General features: G+C 39.4%; 1 protein-coding gene across 3 annotated transcripts in view; it reads right to left on the bottom strand.

Annotated features, from left to right (window-relative positions):
• PHKB (phosphorylase kinase regulatory subunit beta) overlaps nucleotides 1-21,737 on the bottom strand; it is a 435,362-nt gene that overhangs the window by 150,977 nt on the left and 262,648 nt on the right. For all 3 annotated transcript variants that reach the window (XM_030204379.1, XM_030204381.1, XM_030204382.1), the window contains 2 exons: nucleotides 19,833-19,890; nucleotides 7,749-7,826 (listed from right to left, as the gene is read on the bottom strand). In XM_030204379.1, the coding sequence (XP_030060239.1) occupies nucleotides 7,749-7,826; nucleotides 19,833-19,890 (136 nt within the window). The remainder of the gene's footprint in view (nucleotides 1-7,748; nucleotides 7,827-19,832; nucleotides 19,891-21,737) is intronic.

Consider the following 21,737-nt stretch of genomic DNA (forward strand, 5'->3'; position numbering starts at 1 on the left):
AACTCTCATGGTCTGGGTATGTCTGTGCTGAGCTTAAATATTATATAAGCTCCAATTCTGCTATGCTGTTTTTGGCAGGGCTGGGGCTATGCCACTTCTTGGGAGCGAGAGGGGGGGAATTAGGGTAGGGTGGATGATAGGGGGAACTTAAAACAAAAAAATAGGTCATTTAATTGTTTTTTTTAATGTTGTTACAACCTGTATATTGTGTTATATTGCACATCTTGTAGATATTGGTCTGGCTGTATTGTAACCTGTTTTTGCTAATGAAAAGAATTTTAAAAAAATAAATAAAAAAGAAAGACTGAGAGGTATAGAAGGTACTCAAGCAGTTTTCATGTAGGGAAAGAGAAAAGGATCTAGGGCCTTGCCCTCACACTAGATGACAAACCTCCTCCATTTGAATGTATAACACCTCTTACTGGAATCTTTCCTGGAAGCCAGCAGGACCCTGGAAACAGTGGGTATGTCTCACGCTTCATTTCCCTCCCGCAACATCTCTCTCTTCACTTCTTGACCCCGCAAAGCTCTTGCAATTCCCTCCCCCCTTCAACCCTGGATCTTAAAATCAACTCCAGTATTCTCCCAAGTAGCACCAGTGACTGTGGCACTCATAGGCTGCCTGCGGCCTGCAGTGGGGCTCTCTCTCGGAACTGCCCCTTCATTAAGTAGGAAATTGTGTCAGAAGAGGTAGGATGGTTCGAAAGCCTTGGTGCAGGTCGCAGGTAGCTTATGAGTGCCACTGCTGTGGCAAAGACTGGAGAATATTTTAAGGCACAAAGGGGGGTGGGAAGGGAAGGGAAAGATGTGGTGGGAGGGAGAAGGGAGGGACTAGCAGGGGGTGTGTATAAAACACACACACCTTGAATGGTTATGCCATTGCCTGGAAACATGCTCAGCCAGTTGGAGGGACACAATTTTTACACTCTCAATACCCAAGCTGGGAAGGCCAGAGATTGGAGGTTGGGATGCAGAAGAGATCTCTCATTCTGTGTGATAAGAGTCAGAAAACACTCCAATTTTCAAAGTTCTTCAGAGGATAACTCCAGAAGAAGAGGGAACTATATCTGTCTCAGACATCAGAGCTTGATAAGAAGCATGGTGACCCGGTTCTGCTTGAGTTTCAGCAGAGTCTTCTCTACCAGAGAGAAGGGATGATATACATACAGAAGGCCCTTCCCCCAATCCAGGAGAAAGGCATCCGATGGTAGTCTGTGGTGTGAACTGAGTCTGGAGAAGAACTGAGGTTCTTTGTTGTTGAGCTTAGAAGATTTTCAGGCTACGCCCATGAAGGGACCACTCATGCAGTTGCATCACCTGCTCAGCCTGCCTCCAGACTGTTGTTTTTGGCTTTCAGGTATGTAGCTCTAAGCACCATGCCATGAATGGAGGCCCAGTGTTACATTCTGACTGCTTCCTGGGATAAGGGGCAGGATAATCTTAGAATTTCAACTTCATTTTTAATGCAATTAGCCAATTCAGTTAAACTAAGGACTATTTTTTCTTTCAGGACAAATTTTTTTTCACCAAAGCAATGTGTGGTAATGGGTGCTTTCCAGTGGCTACTTTGTATGTGGCACAACTTGAGGAGTTACATATCTATCCTTCTGAGTGGGTTTCAACACACTGTGATGCTTAACAGATTACTTGATGATATCATTTTGTTTGGATTGATAAGGAAGACAAATTGGAGGAGTTTGCGCACTGGACTAACTCTTTGGATTCTCATCTTCGGTTTACTATGCAATATCATCGGAATTATACTGATTTTTTTTTGGATGTACATATTTTGAAGATTGAAAACACACTGGACACATCCTTATACTGGAAATCAATGGAGATGAATGTGTATTTACATTTTAAAAGGTTTTCATCCTTATGCTCTGAAATCTAGCATACTAGTTGATCAATTTTTGCAAATAAGACTGTTGTGTTCCTATTGGGAAGACTTTAAATTTCAATCTAAAATACTGAAGCAGTGATTTCTAAGTCGGGGCTATCCCCAGCATATTTATGGGTGAGATTTGTACAATGTGAACTGATATTGCAACATATTTAGAAGACTGATGTGGAGAGGCTTACAGCAGTATTTCCTCATTCTGATTACAGTGCAAGGATCATTACGTTGATTTTAAAACATTGGGGAGTTCTTGCTTTACACTCCTGTCTCAAGGAACATCCTATGTTTGCATTTCATAAAACCAGAAATACTGGGGAGATTCGTACATATAGATGCACTGATTATGTTTCTAAAAGTGTTGAAATCACAGATCATACACAATGAGTCAGAGAAACTTAATGAATTCTCTGTAAACCTGGAGGATGTAATGGGGCAGTTCTACAAATTGAAGAGTAGCAAAACTCCTGGACCGGATGGTATTCATCCCAGAGTACTGATAGAACTGAAAAATGAGCTTGCGGAGCTATTGTTAGTAATATGTAATTTATCCTTAAAATCGAGTGTGGTACCGGAACATTGGAGGGTGGCCAATGTAACGCCGATTTTTTTAAAAAGGTTCCGGAGGAGATCCGGGAAATTATAGACCGGTGAGTCTGACGTCGGTGCTGAGCAAAATGGTAGCGACTATTATTAAGAACAAAATTACAGAGCATATTCAAAAGCATGGATTAATGAGACAAAGTCAACATGGATTTAGTGAAGGGGTGAACAAACATGTGGATAAAGGTGAGCCGGTTGATATTGTGTATCTGGATTTTCAGAAGGCGTTTGACAAAGTACCACGTGAAAGACTCCAGAGGAAAATGGAGAGTCATGGTTAAAAGATAGAAAACAGAGAGTAGGGTTAAATGGTCAGTATTCTCAATGGAGAAAGGTACTTCCCCAGGGGTCTGTGCTGGGACCACTGCTTTTTAACATATTAATAAATGACCTAGAGATGGGAGTAACTAGTGAGGTAATTAAATTTGCTGATGACACAAAGTTAATCAAAGTTGTTAAATCGCGGGAGGATTGTGAAAAATTACAAGAGGACCTTACGAGACTGGGAGATTGGGCATCTAAATGGCAGATGACGTTTAATGTGAGCAAGTGCAAAGTGATGCATGTGGGAAAGAGGAACCCGAATTATAGCTACGTCATGTAAGGTTCCACGTTAGGAGTCACAGACCAAGAAAAGGATCTAGGTGTCGTCGTTGATGATACGTTGAACGTTCTGCTCAGTGTGCTGCTGCGGCTAAGAAAGCAAATAGAATGTTAGGTATTATTAGGAAAGGAATGGAAAACAAAAATGAGGATGTTATAATGCCTTTGTATTGCTCCATGGTGCGACCGCACCTCGAATATTGTGTTCAATTCTGGTAGGCGCATCTCAAAAAAGATATAGTGGAATTAGAAAAGGTACAGAGAAGGGTGACGAAAATGGTAAAGGGGATGGGACAACTTCCCTATGAGGAAAGGCTAAAGCAGCTAGGACTTCAGCTTGGAGAAAAGGCGGCTGAGGGGAGATTTGATAGAGGTCTATAAAATAATGATTGGAGTTGAACGGGTAGAAGTGAAGCGTCTGTTTACGCTTTCCAAACACACTACGACAAGGGGGCACGCGATGAAGCTACAATGTAGTAAATTCGAATCGGAGAAAATATTTCTTCACTCAACGTGTAATTAACCTTTGGAATTCGTTGCCAGAATGTGCTAAAGGCGGTTAGCTTAGCGGAGTTTTAAAAAGGTTTGGATGGCTTCCTAAAGGAAAAGTCCATAGACCATTATTAAATGGACTTGGGGAAAATCCACTATTTCTGGGATAAGCAGTTTAAAATGTTTTGTACTTTTTTGGAATCTTGCCAGGTATTTGTGACCTGGATTGGCCACTGTTGGAAACAAGATGCTGGGCTTGATGGACCTTTGGTCTTTCCTGGTATGGCAATACTTATGCACTTATGTCAGAGGTGTGAATTCACCATTGAAGGACTGAAATGGACTGACCCTCAAACGGCTCAAGTAATTACAGCTACAGCCAACACATTATCCCCAGGATTCTATGTAAGGCACAGTGAGTAGCACGTGTTAAACTAGGCATGCACCCAATTTATGTGCACTATGTAATAAACAAGCCAGTAATAATTGGCCAATGATAACCAATTATCATTACTAATTGGTAATTTCTGGAATTTAAGCACACTTTTTTTAGGCATATTCTATAAAGAGGCGTGGCCATAGGAGGATTGTGGGTGCGTCAGGGGCATTACTCAAAATCTACCTGCGTGGTCATAGAATTCAGGGGAATGTGTTTACGTTTAGTAGTGGATATGTACACAAGGTTTTCAGTGGCGTAAATGGACGCACCTAAATGTAGGCATGTTCCCCGGCACTATGCGCTATTCTATACACTGCGCCTAAGGTAAGTTCTTTTTTCAGAAGTGTCTAGATTTTAGACACCATTAACAGAATCTGGCCCTATGTAACTCTAATTTTGTTAAATATTGTATCATCTGCCCTTGAAACCTTGTTTACATTGGTTATAATGTGAGATCTGTTAAAATAAGATTAAGTGAACATAAATCTAGGATTTCTCATAATGTGGCTATGGCACCACTGGTCCAGCACTGGTTGGCAAGAAGCATTCAGTTAGTGATGTCCACCAGTGAATTATTGACAGCGTTGAAATGGGGAGATAGGGTGGCTATCTTTACTAAACTATAAACAACGCTGGATTTATAAAAAAATGTAAACACTGTTAAACCGTGTGGATTGAATTTAGAAATTGAAATGATGACAGCAATTTGAATTTCGATCCTTGTCTTCCCATTGGCTCAAACTGGTCAAGTGACTGAGCTTAACTTTTATACGTAGACAGACACGGCCACCATTTTAATTTGGATGCTATGGAGAAATTTAAGCTTATATGCAGGTATGCTAAGTTTAGCATTGTACATATCCTTGCCACTCTGTTTTGAAGACTTTTTTTAGGAAACAATTTTTCAGCTGATGTTTTTGAAGATTTCTATTGATGAAGTGTTTGTTTGTTTTGTTTTAGGAGATCGCTTGCCCTGAGGCAGAGTTCAAAACATAGCTATTTTGGCAACTGGTTCTCCAGAGCATTTCCGATAAGTTTAAATTTTTTTTTTTTTAAAAAGGAATCCTTTCTTTAAAAACTTCCAGTGTGATTTGAGTGACTAATATTTCACCTATATGAATACAATGAAGAAAAAATGGACCGATGACGAATTATAGCAAGCTATGGTTCCTGTTTGTAAAGGAACTGGATATTTAAGCTGCTTCAGACTAGTCTATAAAATATGAAAGTGGTGATTTAAGAATTTAACTTGAAACTTATGTGAAGTGACCATCAAGCTTATTTCTAAGTTTTTCATACAGTGTGGGGGGTTTTATGTAGGTGTTCCTGGAGGCATAGTTTGGGAGGAGCAGTTACACAGTTGTGATGCAAGTGCATATTTTATAAAATAAGTGAGTATACCAGACAGTACATGAACACATTTATACCTTCCACAGAGCACATGTAAATGTTTGCATTGTCACGCTACTGGGGCTAGATCTGGGAACCTATTTGATAAAGATACTTATTTCCTTGAAAAATAGGCTTCAAATAGATGCCGTTTTGGACTTCTTACATCCTATTATAAATTCAGGTCCTTAAGGGCCCTTTTACTAAGCTGCAGTAAAAAGTGACCTGCGCTAGCGGCGGGGGCAGTTTTTGCCACTCGCTTGGAACTTTTTACTGCAGCGGGTGAAAAGGCCCAAAAAAAAAAGACATGGAAATGCGGTAACATTGCTCTTAACTGCATGGCCATGCAGGGGGAGCACTTACCGCCATCCACTGAGGTGGCAGTAAGGGCACTAACGCTAGAACTGATGTGTGCTGGGGGTGAACTACTGCTGGCGCCCACGTTGGCCCGGCAGTAGCTCCAGATTGGCGTGCGGTAAGAGTCCCTTAATGCATTTTGAATTGTCTTCTTTAGAATGCAGAATGTAAACCACTGTAAGTAATAAAAGCTCTCCCTCTCCTCAGGAAAGATCACCACACATCTCTGCAAGAAGAAAAAACTAGCAAATATGTGCTTCTGTTTCGTATTTAACCAGCTTTGTTCCTCCTCTTCATTCTTTCACCCCCTGTATGCCCTGCAACCTTCTATGGATCACCTAAACAATTGTTCCAGCATGATATACTATCTACTTAGTTACACAGCACAATTAATAAAGGGACAGAGCACATATTTGAAAAAAGGATGTTCTTAATGGATTTTTAATAACAGACCCTTATTAGATAAAGAGAAGCTGTTATTTTCCCCAATCGGTGATATTTGATAGAAATTATTTTGACTCCAGCAGATGGATAGAAGCAGTTTCTAAGCATATTTCTTCTACATTAATGTAATAATGCTAAGAAGAAAAAAGTCAAAGTTGATTTAAGATGAGCATGATAGAATTTCTAAAACTTGGTTCATAACTCTGGAAAAAAAAGGTCTTACCTCTTTGCTTTTCTGCATTAACTCTCCCCCCCCCCCCCCCTTCTGCTCACGCTTTTGCTGGCATTAACTCCCCCCCTTCTGCACATGCTTTTACTGTCATTAGTATCTTTCCTGTTTCCCTCAGGACTTTAACTATCCCGTTTTCCTCTTTCCAATTTGTATTATATCCCTTGATGCTGATAGTTTTGCACGTATCTTCTCAGCTACCTATAGCTGCACTCATCATGCCCTTGCATGTGCGAGCCATGCATGTGAATCAAGTCTATGCAGCCCAACCGGCATGAATCACGTGATAACACAGGACTAAGGCATGTCCAAATTTTGCATAATCAAACCAGATTTTATTCTCATTTATTCAGATAACCTTATTTACATTTATTCATGGTACTATAATACCTCATCCACCCATCTAAGACCTTTTTTATTCTCGGCAACTCAGACCTCTTGTAACAAATAACCTTAAACAGAGCATTCAAATCAGCTCCTCGTGTCCTGTTATTTTCACAGCAAGTTGGTACCAAACAACAAGAAACTGTAACAAATGCAAGAAATGAAAAGCAATTTCATAGCCCTCCTGCTGCTAGGACAAAGGAGGCGTGAAAGACCAAAGCGGTGCTAGCATTCATATTATTTGTCTGCTTTATAGAAACCATGACAGCGATACACCAGCAATGTAAAACTATAATAGTAGATATGAATGAGGAATGTTCACCTACAGATGTTGCTCTTTTCTTGCAGTATAGACAATTGAAACCCAAGGTGCTGGCCTCACTTAACCTTCCACTTTCCTGCCCAGACTAGCACTGAATACATAAGGCAAAACTCCCCCTTTAGTGTACATAAAACTTCATCTAGAACTACAGACCTTGGAATAAACTGTCCTCCTGTTTGCATTATCTTCCTCAAAGTAATCTTTTACCCTTCTTCACTCACTCTTCACCCCCTTCCCTAAGAATATATCCACACTTGGGAAGCAAAAAGAGCACAGTCTGCTTCCTTTAAAGCCAGGGAGCACTTATACTTCTTTAATAGATAACATTGGGACCAAAGATAAGAGAACGCTTTCAGAGAAAGCCTTGCTTTAAAATAAATTTTAAGTTTCCATAAAAACTTTCTATTCTTTTACAACTAATTCTTTTTTTAAAACATTTTCCTGAGAAACTTATTTGTCAAGATGTTCTTTCAACTTTTACACTGATTTCTTTAGAGTATTCACTGTGGCTTATTATACTTTAATACATTTCATCAAAACTCTTCCAGGAAGAAGAAAATAAAATGAACTAGAACAAGGACAACTTTACCTTCAAATGCTTGAAAAAGCACTGGATCCAAAAGCTCCTGATATTCCTTTACTTGTTCTGGATTTCCTCTAAAAACTCCTGTAAATATAATCAAAGCAATATTTTAGTTTGAACATTTGTATGTGCGAGGTACTTCATTTGAATTAATGTGTGACGTTGTAACTGTGCACTATAGGGCACATCTAAGTGGGCAGGAATGGAAGCAGCATTATTATTCTACTTCAAAAACTAAGCAAATATTCTGGTAAAGAAGAGACTATGAGTCACGTAACATACAGACTAACACATTCAACTACAATCTAAGAATTAATATTGATTACAGAAGACCATTTTGGTTTGCATAATCTGCTGCTTGTGTGAAAGCTTAGAGGAAAAGTCAACAGTACCACCTACTTATACATTGTACGTGTGTTTGTCATACATGTGGCACATTTTTTCATCAAGGATGGAGTCCAGCAACAGTAAATGGAGAAGATGCAAATATTGTGAACAAGAGGGAAGATATGCCTTTAGAGGTAAAATGATCTATTTTCTTCAGTCAGTCATCTCTACAGTGCCAGCGCCAACTTTTGAATCACTGTTTCAACATGATTTTGTTCATGTTGAAGAGTCATGGCAGGGGAATTTTGATTTTGTATAGACTTGTGAAGGCTGTGGGCCAGTACAGCATTTGAGTCCATATTTGCCCAGTTTTCTCTTGTTCTGTGGACTACATAAACTTGGGTCTTCCAAATAGAATACACAGTGCTAATTGCAGAACTTTCCCCTTCCCTCTATTACAACTGTACTCTAATGATATTCTGTACTCTCCAACAATATTTCTCTCTCTTGCACACTGCAGTAGACTGATCTATTTGTATTCCACTGCAGGTGTTAACCAACTTAACATGTCAGTTATAACAGCGATGCACAATTTAAACAGCTAAGAAGCTGATTGTCCAGCTACACCCATATATACTATTGTAAACCATTTTGTTATGCACTCACACAAAAGTCAGTAAATGAAGTCTTAATAAACCACAATAAGCATTAGATTTGTGGAATTAAACTTTATAAAGGTCACACCTACAGGAGAGCACTCATATAACAACAATATTGCTCAACACAACTATCTTTGAAATTTGTAACAACTAAAAGCTAATGAAGATAGCTTGATCTGATTTCAGTGGTGACTCATTTCACATAAGCCTTGTCTGTGAACCATGTGAAATGAGTCACCACTGAGGTCAGATCAAGCTATCTTCATTAGCTTTTAGTTATTACAAATTTCAAGAACAGTTCAGCGTTGAGCAATATTGTTGTTACACTGGAATTAAAGACACGTGGAGGGGCATTTTCAAAAGAAAATCCAAGTCAGAATTGGGACATCCTGCTCATAATGTCCAAAAAAACCCCATCCATATCTCAGCCATTTTGTAACAAGAAAAATGTTAGGATTTCCTGTTAGAAAATACTGGAGAAGTACATTCTTGCACTGAAAATACCCAAAATTAACAGCCATTTTCCAAAATGAAATGGCCAAAATATAAATGCCAAAAAGGCAGGCAGAAAACATCTGTCTGGCCTCGTTTGTACAAAAATGGCCACAGACATCCCCATCAACTTCATCAGTCCCAATTGAATTTTTTTTCCACCACTTTACATAACGCAATTTCTTTATATATGTCACAATTTTCGCAATCAATTCTAACTCTTGTCTCAGTAGTGCCAGATTGTCCAACGATAACTATTGGCAATTCAAACGGCACTCAGTTCTTCATTGGCTTTATTTTTCTAAATTAGTATTTTTAATGCACTTATCTTAGGCATTTTCGGACCGGGGGCTCAAAGCTGTCCAACATGCATGTTTCGCCACTGGGCTGTGTCAAGGACTTCCCCCTTATGCCGTTCTACCGCCAGCTCGACTGATTCACTCAAGGACCTATTCCTTTACTTTGTAAACAGGGGCCTACATTTTTTCACCAATAAAAGCAGTTACCAAAATCTCATTTGTTGATTCATTTTTGAAATTCTAATACTTGTTTTTATAGCACTACCATATATACATGATACTGTATTTAGGAAAAAAATGTTCTTGAAGTAGGTGATGAAGAAACCTGCCTGGGATTGAGTTTACAACTTGAGGCAATGGGAGACATAAGGGTCCGTTTACTTTCCTTCATTTTCACGGATCAGAGTGAATGGGCTGTGTTGGCATCAGCTAATGGCAGCCACTAGCACGGCTTAGTAAGCAGGGGGTTAGTTTGTTTTTAAGTTGCAGGCGTTTTCATAAATTACTTTATTTAATGGCCTTTTATGTATTTATTTACAGTTGTTTAGCCCCTGATGCAGCCCTTGTAGAGCGAAACATGGCCATGTTGGGTGATTTAAAGAAAATGTTCGCTGTTTTGATGATTTGGAAATAAATATCATTTTTTTTTACATGGCCTGCTCTTTTTTCTGTTAAGTTTTTATTTTTATTAGTTACACACATCCATTAACAACATGTATAAAGAATGGAATACAATTAAATTTAGATAAAGAAAAATATCACAATATTATATCCAACTAACCCACTTCAAGGGGAGAGATAATCACCCATATGAAAAAAAAAACTGTTCGAAAGAAAACAAGTAAATTAACACTAACTACAACTACAGTGCATATAACATAAAGTACAGTAATCAGCTCAAAGCAACATTTCTATTTCTCGTGACCATTAAGAAATTGCTCTAGTTGCAGAGAATTCAAAAAACATAAAGATAGTGCCTTGAAAGGAAAGAAGACATTTATAGGGGTATTTAAGGAAAAATGATTGCTCCCATTGCCAACACCCTAGGCTTTAAAGCCAAAAAAGGTCTTATGCCTTAGCTGTGTGGCACTGGCTACATACAGAAAAATATAAATCCTTGCACCACAAAAAGGCAAATCTTTCTTCTGAAAACATTTTTTTTTTTAAATCAAGGACCTATCCATTTCAAGACCAAAAGTCACAAGCAAAGTAGATCTAGCAGTACAGTAATTATATCTTAAGAATCCTCCAAAAAAGCTGTCAGATCCACATCTGATGTTGTTAATTGGCCCAACCCTTGCTGATCATTTTGACTTTTCTTTTTATCAGATAAATAATAACAATTAGGGCACTGTTTACAAAGGCGTGCTAGTGTTTTTAGCGTGCTCTAACTGTATGGATACCTGTAATAGTCCGATGGGCGTCTACACGGTTAGCCCACGCTAAAAATGCTAGCGGCTTTTACAAACAAGGCTTTAGCAATTTGTAATGTTTCAGCTGTAGCTAAGTTATTTTCTCAGGAGAATCTTGGGGAAAGCAAATAAATACAAAGAAATTGTAGTAAACACAGGTTTCTAGCCTAATTGAAATTCTCCATGATTTCTAATTTTAAATGAATATATATGTATATATATTATATATGTATAAATTTATCCAAACTGAACAGAGGTGTTCCCATTTTACTCCGACAGTATCTTAGGAAGGAACTTAGGATGTATGCAGAGAACTACTCTGTTATGGTAAAACTCTGCCTAAGACGGATCAGCTACTAGGGACTGAAGCTTACTGACCACCACCAAAACTAAGATCTTCCAGGTCAGGTACTTCAGATGACAGGAATTAAGTGGCTCAAAAGCAGCTTTCATCAGCTGAGTAAGCATGACACTGAGGTCCCATGATTCAGTTGGAGGTTTGATGGGTGGTTTTGATAATAGCAAACCTCTCATGAAGTGAACAACTAGAGGCTGTTCAGAAACGTGCTTACATTCTACTTAGATGATAAGTACTAATTGCACTGAGATGAACCCTTACAGACTTGGTTTTCAGACGAGATTCAGAAAGGTGTGAAAGGTACTCAAGTAGTTTCTGTGTAGGACAACACAGCGAATCTAGAGCCTTGTCCTCACACCAGGCAACACACCTCCTCCACTTAAAACTACAGCACCTTAGTGGAATCTTTCCTGGAAACCAGCAAGATTCTGGAGACACCTCAGGGTTTTGAAGGGAAGCATATTCTATGCTCTTAATACCCAGGCCATGAGGGTCAGGGACTGGAGGTTGGAATGCAGAACAGACCCCTCATTTTATGTGATAAGTGTCAGAAAACACTCTAATCTCCAAGGATCTCTAGAGGATAACTCCAGAAGAAGAGGAAACCATATCTGTCTTGGCCAGTAAGGCACGATCAGTACCATGATGCCTCAATTCTACTTGAGTTTCAACAAAGTAGGAGAAAGGTATCGGACGCTAATCTGTCATGTGACCTGAGTCTGGAACAGTACTGAGGAACTTTGCTGTTGAGATGAGTGGCAAAAAGATCCAAGGGAGTGCCCCATTCTCAGAAGATCTTGTGGGCAATTATTGTACTGAGAGGAAACTTGTGCAGTTGTATCACTCTGCTCAGTTTGTCTGCTAAACTACTGTCCTTGTCCACCAGGTATGTGGCCCTGCATACCATCTATGGTGGGAAGACCTCTGCCACATCTCAACGGCTTCCTGACAGAAGGGGTAGGAGATTGTACCCCCTTGCTTTTTGACATAGTATATAGGACCCTGATTGTTTGGAGTAGAACAATTTGATTTAACTGCCAATCTCTGAAAGCCTTTAGAGCTCTCCAAATTGCACTCAGCTCCAGGAGACCAATGTGAAGCTGAGTATCCTGAGCAGATCCTTGGGTGTGAAGCCCATCTACATGAGCACCAACATCTCAGGTTGGATGCATATGTGGTCAGAATTTTCTGGGGAGGACGAATTTGGAGTGGAAGTCCCAGAGTCAAATTGTTTACTGTCCACCAGAGCAGCAACTGAGCTAGCTCGGTGACAGCCAAGATTGCATCTGCTAGATTCCCCGTAGCCTGACACCACTGCTACTACTACTACTTAACATTTCTAGAGCGCTACTAGGGTTACGCAGCGCTGTACAGTTTAACAAAAAAGGATAGTCCCTGCTCAAAGGAGCTTACAATCTAATGGGCGAAATGTCAAGTTGGGGCAGTCTAGATTTCCTGAATAGAGGTATGGTGGTTAGGTGCCGAAGGCGACATTGAAGAGGTGGGCTTTGAGCAAGGCTTTGAAGCTAGGATCCACTGGGCACCTTGCAAGTGGAGGCAAGCCATAGGTGTGGTATGTACTGTGAAGGCCAAATGGCCTAATAACCTTAACATCTGCCAAGCTGGCTGCACCGAACCTGAGTGGCAATGAAAATGAGTGCATCCACCTGTGCCTGAGGCAGGTACACTCAAGTCTGAACCGTATCTAGCAGGGTTTCAATGTACTCCAATTGCTGGAGATTTGGAGGAACCCTATTACCTAGTACCAAAAAGTCTCTCGATCTTTCTGAGTTCTGTTCTGCATTTGGGCAGAACTTATGATCAGGACCCCAACAATTTAGGAACAAGTCATGTGGGTCAGTCACAGACATGGTCCTAGAACAGTCTGTGCACCACTTAAACCCACTAGAAGGATCCTGGGACATGACAAGGAAAATAGACATGGTGAAATCAAACGGCTCAATTGTAAAAAGTAGATTGTAGGGTTTTTTTTTTTTTTTTTTGAGAAACAAAACCCAGTGGGGAGCTCAGGCCTAAAAGATCTGTGAGCCATGAGAAAAATAAAGAAAACCTTAAAAGAACAGAAAAAAATCTAAACACAATGAATGGAAACAAGAAGAAAAGAAAAAGAAAATGGTCCCGCACTACTCACACGAATGAGGAGGAAGGCAAACAGCAAAAAAAATATCTCAGAGAGAACAGTACAAAATGCTGTTCCACTCGGTGGATGATGAGTAACTGCGGGTCCTGTGTGAGTCAGGCAGGCGGGAAGGCTTGCGCAAATGCATGATTGGGCCGGCCAAAGGATTCTGGAATAATCAGTATGCTGGGCAGCATCCGCACCAGGACTCCATAGATGACATCATCCACATATGAGAAACTATGTGCTGCTTGTCCTCTGAGAAGCATATACTTTCCATTTAAAATATAAAAGGTAACCTGTTATACAAGTTAGGTACCCCCTTTAATAATACAGCCAAATGACTTGATGAAATCTCAACCACTAAGCATACAATACAAATATTGAGGTTTTCTTTGAATTCTGTATTCTTGTTTCTTGAGATTCAGTTGTGTTCATTAGTTGCTCCTCATAGCGCAAATGAGATCGGATTACTAGCATAACCCAGCTGCAGGAAGATTTTTTGGCCAGTCTTGGTTTTGAACTTATATCCCAGAACAATGTAGTATGTATACTACCTGATTTTCACACTGAAATCTGTGCTGCAGATCCCATAATGCATCAGGATAAGGTTGTCAGAAATCTCCTTCCTGGAACTTGGTAACTTGGCAACTGGTCAATTAGACAGAATATAATCCAGACATTCATGCATTACTGAGGAACAGGAAACTATGGTTTAAAAGAAAGCACTGTCCTCTTGTGTACTGTGTGACTTTTTAAACTACATACAGAGCATGCAGTTTTACTGCCACTCTATCAATTACAATTCTATCTATCAAGTCCCTATTTAAAAAAATTATTCAGGCTTCTCCATTACAATAAGGACTAAGGAAAAGCCATGTTTGGAGCAATGTGACAATGACAAATTAATTCCCATTAAACAAGTGCTTAATTGTTCCATGCGGTGCAGAACGTCCAACAACTGCAAGAAAACTGGCTACACACTTGCTATCATGGTTTCTTTTGGGGGAGGGGGGACGAAACTACTTACATTTTAACAAATAAAAACTCAGCACTATTTTTTATTTATATAGTGCCCTGAATCAGAGCAAATTATAAAACTGATACAAATATATACTACTACTTGCTAAGTGTACTGTTGAAATACTGCATAAAGGAGAGGTTTCTTTAAACACCAAGTGGACCCTCTTAACTATGTGATTATATGAAAAACATCACCATCACTTATATTCAAATCTAGATTCTTAGTCCCTCTGAGAAGTAACAGTTACAGTATGGTGTATGCAGCTGTTTATAACATATTTAAATTTGTTTTATGATTTTGCTTAAGATGTTGCAGAGATTTTGCCCTTTCCAGCAAATTGTTTCTGATAAGAAATTCATTGCAGGCCAGGGAAACCAAACGTCTCCAAATCGCATTACTTTTAGGATATAAGCTGCTGCAGGCTTCTGAGAAATTTCCATATGCTTGGGGATGCACATACGTATCCTGTGTATTAATACTTTTTATTACTCCAACCATGCTACATAAATACTGTGCTTTGAAAATTATTAAAAATAAAAGGCAGATGCGATGATGTGCTGGCGGGTATCATGGGCGCTTTCAGGAACCTCAAATTATTTCATGAAAACACAGTGTGCATTCAGTGAATAATGTACAGTTAGTGAACGCAATGCAAATGCAAACTTAGGGGCCCTTTTACAAAGACGCAGGAGGGCTAACACGTGGGTAGCATGCACCCAATCGACACTACCGCTGGGGTAGCACGTGTGCCCTGAGGAAATTCAGAGTCTAGTATGTGCCGAATCCCGTGGTAGAAAATAATTTTCTATTTTCTACCATGGGGGACATTCCCAGCGGTATCCAGCATGTAAGGGCTCAGGCTGTAAATAGGTGCACACTAGTTTTAATACTAGAACAGTCCTATTCCCTGGCCCATTAAAAAATAGCCTTTTTCCCATCCACGGTAAAAAAAAAAAAGGACCAGCGTGCGCCTAAAATACACGCCCATAATACCGCAGGCCACCTTTTACCGCAGCTTTGTAAAAGGACCCCTTAGTTAATGCATTTTAGTGAACAAGTGAAAAAAATCATTCATGTATCAACTACCATATATTATCAAAAATCAATGTCCCACAATTACCACAAATCTCTTTTCCATGAAGGACTATCACTACTGGAGGGGAAGAAAGTCAAAACTTATCTTTTAAATAATGGAAGGTGGTCCGTTCACTATACAATCCCCAGAAACCGACTCAATGAGTTTTGTTGGCAAACGACTGCTTTGGGGGTTGAGAAAAAGCTGCTATTGTGAGAGCAGGGTTAAATGGTTAGTATTCTCAATGTGCAGTTCCCAAGGGATCTGTGATGTGACTGCTGCTTTTTAACATATTTATAAATGGATCTGGAGACAGGAATAATGAGTGAGGTGATTAAATCTGCTGACAACACAAAATTATTCAAAGTTATTAAATCACAAAAGTATTGTGAGAAATTGAAGGACCTTATGAGACAGAAAGACTGAGTATCTAATAGCAGATGACATTTAATGTGAGCAAGGAACCCAAACTATAGCTACAAGATGCAAGTTACACATTAGGATTCACCGCCCAGGAAAAGGATCTAGGTGTCATCAGTGATGATACATTGAAATCCTCTGTTTAATGTGCAGCAGTGGCTAAAAAAGAAAATAGAATCAAATTGACTCTATTTATATATCTAACACTACTTTGGATATCTGACTTCTATTTGCACATCAGATTGCTACCTGTAAACTCCATCAACTTCTATTTGCACATCTGACTCTATTGTAATTCTGAATGAACTTAATGTAAGCCACATAGAACTGAGTCCCCGACTCGAAAGCATGTGGAGTATAAATCCAATAAAGTAAAGTAAAGAATATTAGGAATTATTAGGAAAGGAATGGAGCACTAAACTGAAAATATTATAATGCCTTTATATTGCTCCACAGTGCAACCGCACCTTGAATATTGTGTGCAATTCTAGCCAAAACATCTCAAAAAAGATATAGTGGAATTAGAAATAAAAACAGAAAAGGATGCTCAAAATGATAAAGGGAACGGGATGACTTCCCTATGAAGGACTAAAAAGGCCAGGATTCTTCAGCATTGAGAAGAGACGGCTGAGGGGAGATATGATAAGAGGTCAAAAAAATCCTGAGTTAGGTGAAACAAGTAGACATGAATCATTTGTTTACTCTGCAATGAAAATACTAGTTAGTAAATATAAAACAGAAAAGGGAAAATATTTCGTCACTCAATGTGTACTTACTCTGGAATTAGTGAAGAAGGATTTATAAAACATTTGGACAAGTTCCTAAAAGAAAAGTCCATAAGCCATTATTAACCATTGGGAAAATTCCCTGCTTATTCCTTGGGATAAGCAGCATAAAATCTGTTTTACTTTTCTGGGATCTCGCCAGATACTTGTGACCTTCATTGGCCACTGCTGGAAACAGCATATTGTGCTTGATGCCCCTTTATGGTGATGCTTGTATACTTTTGTACCCAGGAGGATCCCAGAAGCACCTTTTTATGTCCTTGGAGAGAGAGAGAGCCTCCATAACTACAATACTCCAAGTGTGGTCATTGGTGAGGCCATATTTCTCCAAGGATATAAGAAAATTGAGGAGGTCCAGAGAAAAGCAACAAAAATGCTACAGGGTTTGCACCATAAGATGTATGAGAAGAGACTAGAAGACCTGAATATGTATATACTAGACAAAAGGAGAGAGATAGGAGATATGATACAGACCTCTAAGTACTTGAAAGGTATTGATACACAAACCAACCTCTTCTAGAGACGTGGAGGTGGTAGAACTAGAGGACATGAATTGAGGTTGCAGGGCAGTAGACTTAGGGGTAATATCAGTAAAATACTTTTTCACAGAGAGGTTAGTGGATATTTGGGATGCCTTTCCAGGAGAAGTGGTTGAGTCAAAAACAATGAAGGAATTCAAAAATATATGGGATAAGCACAAGGGTTGCCTAAATAGGATGCTGGAAACAAAACATGGCTGTTGAGGTATTATGATGGACAAGAGTAGTTGGGAACCAAGGCTAGTGCCAAACAGACTTTTATGGTCTGTGTCCCTCAAATGGCAAAAGAACAATGCAGATCGAGTGTGCATATTGTATATCACTTTATTATATTCTACAAGTGAGAGTGATATGCATCTCAAGGGGGAAGGAAAAACATCTTAAGGTTGAGATTAGCAAGTTAATTATGGTTAGCAATACATTTGGTTATAAATTCTGTCCCAAGACTCCATTGTATTTAACTACCTATATGTGATTGGCATGATGGCAAACTGCCAACCAGTGTTTAAACAAGAATGACTATAACCTGCACAGTAGCAGGAGCAGCTTCGCCTTTGTTGAGCAGAGTGGACGGACCATGTGGGTCTTTATCTGCTGTCATTTACTGTGTTACTGTGTACACACCTGAGTGGACTAAGCACTGAAGTACATCTTTTATCTTTCAGTCAAGAAGCATTCTTTACATATTATGGTCTACTTGCAATCTAGGGGAGGAAATCAAATATATCCCCTACTTAGAGATATACCCCTCTGTAACGAAGAGGAACTGATGGGAGTTGTGGTGTTCTATTGTTCAAAGCACTAGTACACTGAATATGCCTAACTTAGGGCCCAGAGTTTTTAGAGCACGCTAAACCTTAGAGACATCCATAGGAATATATGGATGTCTCTAACGTTAGAGCACCCTAAATATTAGCGTGTTAAAAATGCTAGCACACCTTAGTAAAAGACCCCCTTAGGTACCCAGTGTTCCGAGGGTGAAGCTACAGTTTCTTCAAGGAAAAGCATCAGCTTTGGTCAAAGTGACAGTACCTACCTAGGAACCATCTGAATGGAGAACTTAGAGAACGACTGCCAAGGAGAACTTTAAATCAAGGTTCCATATCCTACTTCAGTCTCTTATATTATTTTGATTGAATCTTGAACTAGAAATACTTTATTTTTAGGTTCACTGAACAAAGGTCTTTTATTTAAACTACTTATTAGTGCCCACATGTCTTTTTGCTTTTTTTTTGTTTTTTCCTTCTCCCTCCAATTTAGGCCTTAAGTTTAACTTCCCGCACTCTTCCAGGACCCTTTATTTTACTGTACTCACACTGGTTTACATTATTGTTATTATTTTCTCCTATTGAAGGCACCAGTTACCACCTAGCAAGAGTCTGGCTACATTTGTTCAGAGCTAATTTGTATCCATAACAAAGTTTCTGGAGTGGAAGAGCAACCTAATAGAACAGTAGGCTAAGAATCAAGGAAGCCCGATTTGAACCCCACTATTGCTCCTTGTAATTTTGGGAAAGACACTTAACCCTCCATTGCCTTTGGATACAAGAAAAATATCTACTGTACCTGAATATGCCCCGAGCTACACCTGTAAAAAGCCTGAGCTAAATGCAAAATTCCTTCTCTTCATGAAGCACATGTTAATATTCAGATAAGTTTATCAATTTCTAAAAACCCAAAAAGAACTACTAATATTATTAAGTCTGATATTCAAAGACATTTAACGAAGCAGAAGAGGCTCCTGTCCAGTGAAACGACACTCAATGCCTTGACCACCAATATTGTGGCACTTAATGGGCAGTGCCAGTACTTAACCAGTTGGTGGTGATATTCAGTCTGTAAATCAGCATAAAGACTATCTTAACTTTATCTGCAAAGTTAACCATGTACCACCTGAATAATCACCTGTACGCAGTTGGCTTCCAGGTGGCTGCTGTGACCCGGCTATTCAGTGCCAGGTCCAGCATCAAGGGGCCCTTTTATAAAGCACTGGTAAACCCAACGTGGGCTTACCGCACGCTATCCCGGAACTACTGCCAGCCCAACGTGGCTGCAGGAGGTAGTTCAAACTTCAGCGCACACCATTTCCAGCACTCCAGAAATTTTTTTAATAGTGCGGTGCTAACCCGGCGGTAATCAAGCATCACTGCATGCTGCCTGGTTAACGCCAGCCAGGTTACTGTGGGAGCCCTTACCACCACCTCAATGGGTGGAGGTAAGTGGTCCCTGCCACATGGCCATGCAATAAGAGCTATCGTATTGCATGGCCATTTGGGGGGGGGGGGGGGGCATTTTAACTGCTGTGGTAAAAAGGGCCCTGGCGCCTGAGAAAAACGGCCCCTGCCGCTATTGCAGGGCCCTTTTTCCTGCAGCTTAGTAAAAGGATACCTGAATGTCTGGCCTCTGATCACCCTGCAGTGAACAACGGCTTAAAAACCGCTGACCAACGTGGGTTGAATATTAACCCCATTAATACCTCAAGTATTACTCAATCAGAATTTCTATTTTTTTCATGCCTTTTATTTCTGTCCTTTTCTGTTTCAGGATATTGCATACTTACCATCAATTATCATGTAGATAAAAAACAAAGGAAACTGACACTCAATGCCATCAAATAACTGAAAAACAATAAGATCATAAAATTATTTTGTCAGAAATATTATGTACATATAAACAAATTCTACAGCAAACTAATTTAAAATACTTAACAAACCAGAGTTATACAACGTATTTTACAAAGTACTAATCTAATAAATATAAGAAACTTTAACATAAAGCACTTCACTGTAATAATTAGGAAATAAATATTTCTATTTGCTGTCCATTTATACATATATACATATCTGCACCTTCTTTCACATATATGTAATGATTAAAACGTCATATACACACTTTATTCTGTACAAAGTATACCCTGAAGAAAAATAAATTCCCTCCATGTATTTGAAACAAACATTTTATAGACTATATTGAGACATCTTTAAAGAGGCACACTACTGCTCCAACTCCCCTCCGACTCTCTACCCCCAGAAAGTAAAAACTGGTGTTAATGTACTGGGAATGTAGTCAACTGTGAAATTAAACAACATAGATGATAAATAGTGTGTCTATTTGTTATGGGAAACAACCTGTAGATGGAAGTTTATATGAAGGTGAATTTATCACCCAACAAATCAAACAGTGACCAAACGGCTGAATTTGAAGTGCCTCAAATTGCAAGCTTTCCCCCCCAAACCACAGATTAGCAAGCACTACTTAAACTCCTGCAGGAGCTAAACTTCCAATTTCTCATTTACCTTTTTCCTTTTTAAAAGACACTGCCTCTTCCTCTTCTTCCTCAAAAACTGCATTTACAGTACAGTAAGGGGATAATGAAAAGCTTTTTCCAGTGTGCAGACTAAAATATGACAAATACCCACATAACGTACAGATTTCTGTAAGCAACGCATCTAATTGGGAGCACCACTCAGATTTCACTGCTGTGTAGGCCCCTTTGCAAATTCACACTATGAGGGCAATTCTGTAACTGGGCACCTTCATTTAGGTGCCTTGAGGTTGCATAGTAGGTGTCTATTCAATAACAGAACCTAGGTGCAAGGATTCCATGGAGCTGGCATAAGTGTAGGTGCTTAAATTCAGCAGGGATGCATGTAAGTTGGAGCCCTGCCTAAATCCTGCCCATACTCTGCGCCTGTGGACACCCCTCTTGCAAATACTTGCTATACAAGTTGAGCTGGTATTTGCAGAATAGCACATAGGCGCCCACCGAGCACTTAAGTGATATGTGTACATATGCACGTATGTGCTAGTATTCTAAACAGTTACATATATACTGCCAAATTCTATATATCACGCCTAGCATTTTGCACTGAAATCTAAGCACATTCCATAACAATGTGCAGAACCAATCAGCATTAACAAGCAATAATGAGCACTAATTGGTAATAATTAGAATTTACGCGCATGACTCGCTAAGCATATTCTATAATGAACTGCGCCTAAATTCTAAAGTGTGCAGTTCAAAAGGGAAGCGTGGGCATTTTATGGGCACTCCCAAATTTACGTGCGTTGTTATAGAATATGGGCCAGTCTGTAAAAATATATGTGCAGGAACTTACGCCACATTTTCGTGGGTGTAAATGAAGGCAGGCAATTTTAGGCACTGGGATATCAACTAAGCATTATCTATATACCGTACCTAAATCTTATAGAATAGGCGTAGGCAGAAATGTTTTCTGTGCGGATTTTTTAAGTGCAATATATAGAATCTGGCCCATATTGTGTGCATAAATGTGGGCACCTAAATTACAAATCTATCTTTCATATAAGTTAAGTATTTGAAAATAGCGCTTAAGTGGCATGCTGGTATATGCGCTATATAAGTGCACTTGTGTATAAATGTTTCAAATATTAGAATATACACACACATAGGAGTAGATTCAAGAAAACGTGCCAAAAAATAGGT

The sequence above is a fragment of the Microcaecilia unicolor genome, chromosome 5 (genome assembly GCF_901765095.1).
Source record: "Microcaecilia unicolor chromosome 5, aMicUni1.1, whole genome shotgun sequence".
Classification (NCBI taxonomy): Eukaryota; Metazoa; Chordata; class Amphibia; order Gymnophiona; family Siphonopidae; genus Microcaecilia; species Microcaecilia unicolor.